The following is a 9,675-nucleotide window of genomic DNA, read 5'->3' as shown; positions in this document are numbered from 1 at the left end:
ACACACACACACACACACACACACACACACACACACACAGCTGACAGAGCATTTTCAGACATCCACAAACACCAGCACACTGACTCAGACGGCCCAAGGGTGTAAAGAATGTCCACACGTCACTGTGGGGATTTTCTTCCCAGCCTAATGTTCCAGTTTGTTTTACTCAAACCACAGAAACCAGAAAAGCCATTAAGACTGCCTTGTTTTTTCCTATCAATGTATGAGATGCCAGAAGCTGATGTAAAACGCAATAAAATTCACTTACAGAAAGCTTGTGAGATGCTTCTAATGTCATTTAAAAAAAACGTTTTATTAGGGCTGAGACAGCACTTTGTGTTAGTCCAGCAAAAGATTATTGTTTACATAAACTGTAATAAACATGATACAGAAGATGAAATGAAATGTAACAGTTCCAGAAATAAATTGTTTCATTTGTTTTCATTCTGGTTACCTTGCAGAGCTCTACTTTGTTCATAGCTTCATCCACCTCCTCTTTGAGCAGGTCAGCCTTGGCTGTCAGTGCTTGAGTGTTTGTTCCTGAGATTATTGATTTGGTCGCCTGCAACCACCTGGAAAAGGAAAAGAAAAGAAAAGAAAAGAATACTTTAACAAAATCTGGTAAAAGTAGTACAACAACATCAGCCCAGCTGAAATAAAAGAGTGAAATAGTTGAAGTTATTTGAAGACAAACCTGGCTCTGGCAGAATCATAGTCCAGCACCAACTTGGCCAGTTGTTTCCTCTGCTTCAGGATGTTGGGAATCTCTACCTACAACAGCCATCCAAAAGAAACAAAACAAGTAAAGAAATGAGTAATAATTTGAAATTGATAACAGCTGATTCAGAAATGTAGGATTTTTGCTCTTGCTGTGTCAGCATTCACTTTTTTTCTATTTGTTATTTAGCTGTGTGTTTTTATTTGTGCATACTTTGTGTATTTCTTAGCCAATCACACATCAGAAAGTACGTCTCATTAAGGAGACGGGTATTCTGACTTTTGGTTTTTGTAACTTTTGTGCTTTCCTAAGTAATAAACTTTGCTTACAAGTATTTTCCCCAAAAGAAAAACTTTGCTCTCTTGGAAATCTGCTCAAAATTCTTGTGCTATTTGTGTCTTATGTTATTTTTTTGTTTTTTAACTACTATTTTTTCTACTTTAAGCTAGACTTAAAATATTTTAGCTGCTTGCTAGTCTTTTGCATCTTTTTATTTTAGTTAGCCTTTTGCTACTTTTAGCCTTTTTGTACTCTGAGCTAGCTTTTCACTACTTTTAGCTTTTAGACAGTATTTTACTACCTTAGCTTTTAGCCAGCTTCTTGATATTTTTAGCTAGATATTTGTAGTCTTTTGCAACCTTTTGTTTCTAGCTAGGCTTTTGCTTTAAGCTAGCTTTTTGCTACATTTTGTTTTTAACTAATCTTTTTCTTCTTTTAGCTTTTAACTAGCTTTTTGCTACTTTAGCTTTTAGCTCACCTTTTGCAATAGGCTGAGAGGAAAACTATGTCATAAAAACTGATTCCAGCAGGTTTAGCCCCAAAGCTCGTGTTCTAATAAACTAGGCAGCATAAACCCAAAATATATCATTTTCTATTGTGATTTATACCAATACAGAGATTTTGAGACATTTCAAACCTGGAAAATGAAATCTATAAAGTTAACAAAGTATGTCTGACCTCTGCAAGCTGGCTAAGTGGGTCCAGCACATCTTTCTCTATCTGGAGCTCGTGCTGCATCAGTTCTGATGCCAGACGATTCTCAGCCTCTCCACAAACTTCCATCATCTTCCTGTTGACGTCACATCAGAACCACAGATCAATCACTCATCTTCTCAGCAATATATAACGCAACACAATCTGTAAGATCAGCTCATCCTCTGAGACAAATCAATAGATGGAAGAAAAATCAGGTCAGTGTAAGGTCATGAAAAAGTAAACCAGACCCAGGAGCTCTGTGACAGTTTGATCTACAGTCAGGAGTTAGGGTGTGTGGTATGGGATAAATCTTGTGCCAGCAGGAATTGAATTTGAATTACTGAATTTGAAATTGCATGCATTGGTTTGAAAATGAATTTTACTAAATTGAAACCGAATTTAAAGTTTAGAATTTGAATTAATTTGCTTCGAAACTGTATTTTGGTCTATTAAAAATTCAGTTTGTCTACTTTCACCTTCAGTTCAATAATTTCATTTCGGTTCTAAATTTCAGATTTTTGTGCCGCACATCCGGGTCCTTGAGAAAGCCAGCCAGAGTAATCGAACACAGATCTACAGATTTATGTTTCACGTCAGTGAAGCTTCCTTCTATAATGTAACAGAGTTGATGCAATCCACCGTAAGTGACAAAAAACAGTTATTTTATTGCAGTGATTAATTTTGCCTATAGATAACGTTACATTTACGTCTCGTCATGGATCAGTCAGCAGCAGGTGATCTGTCTGCAGCTGAGAACCATGTTATGAGAGGACTGATCCGCCTGTCAGTGCTTGGGACCAGGAAGGAGCTCATAGCAGAACCTGCAGAAGTGAAAGTGAAGGTAGACAAACTGAATTTTTAATAGACCAAAAATACAGTTTCAAAGCAAATTAATTCTATTTCTAAACTTTAAATTCAGTTTCAAACCAATGCATTCAATTTCAAATTCAGAAATTCAAATTCAATTCCTGCTGGCACAAGATTTATCCTATAGTGTGGTCACATGTTTTGCAGAAATTCAATCATCAATTTGTAAACCAGGTAACAGCATGTTCAATTAAAGACCTAGCATTCTTGAAAGGATTTCTTCCCCATCGCCTTTCAATTAAGAGTTTTAGACTGAGATCGTCTTATGACGCTGTTATACTGAATTTGGTTAAACCCTGAAAACAACATATCTCACATGATCAGTTAACACTTGGAGTATATGATGGGTATGACTCTCAGCTACTCTCACAATAAACTTTAACTCCATTTCTGTCAGATTCACTGAGGTAACATTTGATTGGCTGTGGAAGATATCTTGAACTGGGTTAAAGATAGCTTCCACAGCTAAGTTAATCAGTTCTAGATGTGCATGCAACGGTTACTTTCCGAAAGTTTCTGCTCAGTACTCCATGAGATACTTTTTTTAACAAACACAGACAAAAACATTATCATTCGCTTTGGCCTTACATGAATGAAAAACATGAACAACCAGAGTAACTGCTGTTTCTTTCCAGACAAGCAAACGCCTGCAGTCAAGAACCGGAGATATTCACTTTCTGGATCCTAAACTTCTGTTTTTCTCTCCCCCTGATGAGGGGAACTGCTAAAAGTCCCTAACAGGAAAAAAACTGCGCAGCTTTTTTGTTCTGAGTGTACGGCCTCATATTTCACCCTCCAGGGTGCTTCTTGCTCTATATAGCAACTGTTGTCAGGATGGTGTGATTGGATGTCTGGTGTGTCCATCAATCAAACACTCACCCTATCAAGGAGTCCTCTCCCAGCTGGTTTCCACCCTCCACCATTGCCTGGGACAGTGAAGTGAGAGGAAGCTTTTTCTGTGAAGGAGGAACAGATAGAAATGGAGATTAGACTTATTTATACACACAAAAGCTGCAGAGAACAGAAGTTTTAACATTTTATGATGAAGCCAATGGAAAATTCATCAAGAGGTTTCCATTGAACAGGTCAATAAATTTAGTCAGAAAGAGGAAGAGAACCTTTGGAGCAAAGGAGGAAAATACAGATGGTAAATGGGATTGAAGAAGTAAAACATCCATCAAACACCGAGGTTGGAAATCACTTTAAGAGTTTATGTTTGTGTAAAAACACCACTGTGTGCCGAACGTCCTGTTTTGGTCCAGAAAAACCCACAAGGTAAAAAAAAAAGTGTCATGCATGGTAAAGAGATGCTGAAATGGAAAATAGAGTGACTTTCTCTGAGGACAAAGACAAGCTGAGAGTTTTTACCTGACCATTTCCTGTATAGAGGCGTGGAACGGACTGTAGCACATTGTAGGGCGATAAAGGGTTGAAAAAAAATGACAAAAAGAGTCATCATGGAATGTTCTGATTACTATACAAACTTAAGTCATTCGTCACAGTTATCCGTACTAACAACTACAATACGAGAAAGGATCCATAATTTACTCAAAATTAGAATTAACTAATTCAATTAGCTGGTTTTAACCAAAGAAATAATTTACTGTAAGATTACTTACATGTCTCTTCTCTGCATCTGCACCAATGTGCCCCTGTAGACATGACACCATCTTTTTGTGTGTGTTGTGGGACACCACACGCACCAGCTCCATGCGCCGCTCAATCTGTACACAGGACAAAAACACCATATTTACTGTGGAGATACAAAAAAGTTTAATGTAATTCTATAAAAATGTAAAGAAAAAAGCACTGTGGTGTATGTTCTACTGCAAGAACAAAAAAAAAAACTAGAAATTTCAGATGAAATATTGCATCAAAGCAGCTGCTGTCCAAACATTCAACATTACTTTGTTGTATAAACCATATGACACGGTATGAGGGTAAGGAGAACCAACGTTACAAGAACGCATCAGTTGCTGCCAGTGGCTCATAATGGTCACAATGGTAACCACCAGAGTTGTAAAGCAACTAAGTACAAACACTTGTTACTGTACTTAAGTAGAATTTTTGGGTATCTGTACTTTTTTTGAGTATTTATTGTTCAGCCTACTTTTTACTTCTACTTCTTACACTTTCACACAATTATCTGTACTTTCTACTCCTTTCTAGAAGTAGAAAGAGGTTAATTTTATTTCATTTTTGCTTGTTTTCATGCCAGCTTGTTCTTGTAAAAAATAAATACTATTCATTTAAATTGTGCCTCCTAGATAGAGTGAATGAGATGTGGTTGAATGAGAAGTATAAATAAATAAAACTCTTATACCGTATTAGTTTGTACACAAACAAATCATGTCACACTCCAGAAGGACATAATCATTAAAATAAAAGGACTGTACTTAAGAAGTATTTGTATTTCATGAATTATATTATTGCATTTGGCCGCAGCCCTCAGATAGATTTTTATTTTGGGGAAAAGGTTTGGGCAGCCTTGATAAACTGAAACAGCTAGTGCATCCTAAATTTAACAGAAATTCATTATTTTAATACAATATAGTCATTTCTGCATTTTTTTGGGGGAGGTCACCTCCTAATAAATGTCATTACGTAAAATCTAACTGCTCATTTTAAATCAGTACTTTTACTTTTAATACTTAAGTACAAAAAATATCAGATATTTTAAGACTTTTACTCATTCCTAAAGAAGACTTTAACTTTTACCAAAGTAACTTTTTTGGTAAGATACTTGTACCTTTACTCAAGTATCACTTTGTGGTACTTTATACAACACTGGTAACCACACAGCTGTGTCTGTCTCTCCCAGACTGACAACTTAATAAAAGGCAGACAGAAACACAGTCTGGAAAGTAAGCCTAGAAGTCAGCTCTTAAAGTTTTTTTAACTAAATGGCAGAAGAGTGATGGTCACACATCTGAGGGTTTTTTATGGCTCTACAGTGTTTCATGTAGGAAAAATAACCAGATAAAAAGACACTTTATTTCAGCTTTGAAGAGCAAGTTTTAAGCTGAACTATAACCAAATCTGTGGAAGCTTAGCTGTGTATTCGCTGCATGCTGGGGAGATTTGAGAGAAAACCACAAGTCCTATGGCAGTGAGACAACGTAAATGCATAAATTGTTATGTAAATTTGTAGCAAAAATTGTTGTGAGATGAGGTTTCTTTAAAATTTGAATCTTTTGAAGACTCCTTAAAAAGTTAGTGTGAATTAACGATCCATTAAACATTTAATAGAAAAATATGTTAAATCAAAGAACTTATGAAAATGTTTTGTATAAAAACCATACAATATATTGATGATGGATGGATGGATGGATGGATGGATGGATGGATTGATTAAACACTGTTTCTACAGATCACGTCTGAGCTAAAGAGCTTCAAAGAGGGCTAGGTTTTTTTCACGTTTCACCAAAATCCCACTGATTTTTTCCTGCAGATTTTTGTGTATTCCCTTTATGATATGCACTCACTGCTATCTTGATATCACTGCTAAAGTCAAAACAAGCAATTCAAGATCAAGCTGTATGGTTTGATGTATAATTTGCATTTTTCTCCCCAAATCAAGATAAACAACAAAATAGTCCATTAACAGAATAGTAAACTGTGTTTCTGCACAGATTACGGCTGATGTGATTCCCTTCTGTGCACTCGTTTGATTTGTGGTGGTCTCATGGAGGTCAGCGGTCAAAATTTAACCATGATTGATAAGGTTTTGTCCCTGCAGACCATTGCTGGAATGTTATCTGAAAAACACATGACTCATCGGAAGTGTCCTTATAGCAACAGCCGCTGAGCTGCGACCAAGAGCAAAGAGGTTCTTTGGCTTTTAAATAAAAGGCCTTTTTGACTGCACAGACATTCTCCTGTCTTCTATCCCAACTACACAGGTCCACTCTGTGCTTTTAGGCTAACAAGACATAATACGGTCATTGACTTGAAGTCTTTGCCATTCGTGCAAAAAAGACAGAGGTCACTGAAGCTCTGCAAAAGGAGTATACACTGTCCTTCTCATGCCAGGTGTATAACCAGGACAGTCAACAAGCTAACATTTGGCTAACTGTCAATACTGAATATAAAGAACGTGTGATTTTGCTACTTTCAAGCCTACTTAAAAGTCTGGCCAGTATACACTGACTAAACCAAGAACAGGTTTAAAGGTTGCAACACTGAAATAAAAGTTTGCATCACTTAGCATTAAGAAAGACAAGCTAGGAAGTCTATAAATATTTCAACCAAACAATGCTCCAAATATAAAAGTCAACACTGAGGTTCAGAAGGGAAACTTTGATTGATTAAATCAAATGTAGAGGGAGGATCAACTAAATACCAGACAATTGTTTTCCAAAAACAGAAAGAGTCGGAACTCAGGAATTCCACCGCAGATATCCGCCCTACACCCCCATCCCCTTTTCTTTCCCTCACTCTGGTCTTGCACTTTTTTACGTCATTCCTGACCTACAGTGGCCCTCGGCATTCCCAAAACAGCTGGGATGTTCACCAGTTTACCAGAAAGACACTCAAACATGCACATACACAAACATCCACGGGTTTTAGACTGGGGGGAAGGGGGCACTAATCAAACTTTGTCCACTGGATGCCAGGCACAATACCATCCAAAGGATTCCAATGTCTGTGCTCTGACAAAGATCCGGTGTCGATGTATGTTTGGATAACATGGCAGGATTCTTCTTCCTTTCATTGTAACAATAAAAGGCTTAGATACAACCTGACACAGCTAAAGAATAGCATCTCAATGGAGTGTGAAAACCAAGGCCAAAAAACAACAGGGTGTGTTTTTCTTCATGCTTTGGGATGAGGTTAACTTCTGGCTAGAACACGTCACAGGACAGGGAATCCCAATAAGTTGAGGGGGGAAAAAGGAGGACTGAGTTTGTCCATTGGTTTCTAAATAAAACAAGTCTGGACAAGTCCTGAAAGAACAAACAACAGAACTAATTCAGCTCTGTCTAATAAAGCAAACAAAATATATTTGCAGGATATAAACAGGGGTGGACATAAGGAAATTTCTCAGGTTGTCCAGCAAACAACCTTTTAACAAAATCTGGTTGTCTGCCAAAAGTTTTAGTTGTTCTTTACAAAAAATGACAAAAAAAATCTTAAGAAAATGTACTTTAATAAGTATATTGTTCTGTATAAATACAAATGTTTCAGGGGCTGCTTGAGTATAACTTCCTCGATCTCATCTTCTTCTTTGTCACATATTTTGAAATAGAGGTACTTAAGAGGTATTTAAGACTCTGGGATTAAAGCAGCAAAAAATATTTTGCCTAAAGTTATTGTACACCTAGATGTTACCTAAGCATTGCCCTCCACCATCACCCAGTACCACACATTCATGAGCTTCTTCCTGCATAAAAGGTCAAAGTTTTTCTCTTAAATACTGTGTACATGACCTTAGTAAAAGTACACAGTTTATTGTTCTCGAATGAAATGTGTAAGTTGTATAAAGACTTAACATTTACATTTTCAAGACTGATGGTATTCTGAAGGAAGAGAGGGTTTTAAACAGCTTTTCTCTAATTTACTTTTGTGTCATTTTTGTGATTTTAACTGAAATGTCTGATATATTCATTTTTTAAATCCCAGCACAAGAAGTTACTTGCACAGAATAAATTAATTTATTTTTACTGTATTTTTTTAAAACCAAATTGCCTGACCACTGATTTCTACTCTAAAATTATTATTTAATTTAAAGGGATTATATTTACATGTATCTCATGTAGTCGTTTATTACAATTTATTTTTCATATTTTACTGAATTACATTTAGAACAGTAGCTACCTCTCAGTATGGTTCTAAATAAGTTTAGCACAAAACAGCCACAACACCTTGTTGTTGCTAAAACACCTTGTAGAATTAAATTTAGCTGGTATTTAAGATAAACACCTGAAACTGACTCACAGAGAAAGGGAAGATTAAAGTCAAAAGCAGACATGTCTGTGTTATAACCTTAGGCATATAATTATCCATCTTTAATATTATTATAGCGTTAATCCTGTTTAATTACAATAACTAAAGCGCACTCCTGCGTCTGTGCTGCTCCTTTGAGAATTAGGAGTTCATGTACTAGTTGCATGTGTCTGTAAGATAACGCTCCAAACAAAATCTATTTTAAACCAGAAACACTCGTGGAGCACAAACCTCCGCCAAGGCTGTATGTTTGTGTATGAGTGTGTGTATGTTTGTTTTGTGTGTGTTTTATTACATTTAATCATATGTATGTTTGTGTACAAGTGCTTTACAATGACCAAATATGTAATAAATTACATTCAACAGAAGGAGTGGAACAGCATCAGAAAAAAGAAAAACATTTAGCCATAAAAAACAGAATAAACATAATTGTTTAAGAAAACCTTAGCGTTATCTATGGGATAATAGACCTAAACGGGGGTGGTGATACAGGTGGAGGAAAAAAACTCCAAAAACGTAAACAAAAAATACAAAATTGTTAGGACGCGCAGGTATTTTGAAAATGATCTGTTGTTACATTAAAGTAACTTCAAACAGTAAGTTTTTCGATTTAAATACAATTCGGTCTAAAGTTTTATTTCCATGCCTTTGTGATTGGTCTTCTACACAGCTTCTGGCAATCTCATTGGATGTCTACAGTCGAAGGGGTTGACCTGTCTATGAATGATCTGATGTGATTGGAAGACTACGGTCAACTTCCTTGAAGCTGATTGTCTGTTCCTGGGTCCGGATTGTGRTCCGGATCATCACCAAAATTTAATGGTGTGTTCCTTTGACCAATACCCACTTGTGGTGAAAATTTCATGAAAATCCGTCCATACTTTTTTGAGTAATTTTACCGACCGACCGACAGACGGACAGACATACGGAACCTAAAACATTACCTCCTCCGTTGGTGGAGGTAATAATACAAAGTTAAASTTTAGACCCCAGGTTAGACTCTGAAGCTGCAGGCAGGTTGGAGGAGTGTTGCGAGAGGAGATGTGGTCAAGCAGTCTGAGTCTCCACTTCGAAAATGACAGTCAAGAGATCTCTCATGATTTTCTTGTGTGTGTGTGTGTGTGTGTGTGTGTGTGTGTGTGTGTGTGTGTGTGTGTGTGTGTGTGTGT

At 36.6% G+C, this 9,675-nt stretch overlaps 1 protein-coding gene across 3 annotated transcripts in view; it reads right to left on the bottom strand.

The window, feature by feature from the left end:
* Positions 1–9,675, bottom strand: part of arhgap17a (Rho GTPase activating protein 17a) — a 47,559-nt gene that overhangs the window by 16,458 nt on the left and 21,426 nt on the right. For all 3 annotated transcript variants that reach the window (XM_014019275.1, XM_014019274.1, XM_014019276.1), the window contains exons 3-8: positions 4,180–4,284; positions 3,929–3,961; positions 3,440–3,516; positions 1,676–1,787; positions 695–771; positions 455–572 (exon numbers count right to left, since the gene is read on the bottom strand). In XM_014019275.1, the coding sequence (XP_013874729.1) occupies positions 455–572; positions 695–771; positions 1,676–1,787; positions 3,440–3,516; positions 3,929–3,961; positions 4,180–4,284 (522 nt within the window). The remainder of the gene's footprint in view (positions 1–454; positions 573–694; positions 772–1,675; positions 1,788–3,439; positions 3,517–3,928; positions 3,962–4,179; positions 4,285–9,675) is intronic.

This window comes from Austrofundulus limnaeus, unplaced genomic scaffold (genome assembly GCF_001266775.1).
Source record: "Austrofundulus limnaeus strain Quisiro unplaced genomic scaffold, Austrofundulus_limnaeus-1.0 Scaffold215, whole genome shotgun sequence".
NCBI lineage: Eukaryota > Metazoa > Chordata > Actinopteri > Cyprinodontiformes > Rivulidae > Austrofundulus > Austrofundulus limnaeus.
Note: the sequence above shows the minus strand (reverse complement) of the source record. Positions and strands in the feature narration are given on the sequence as shown.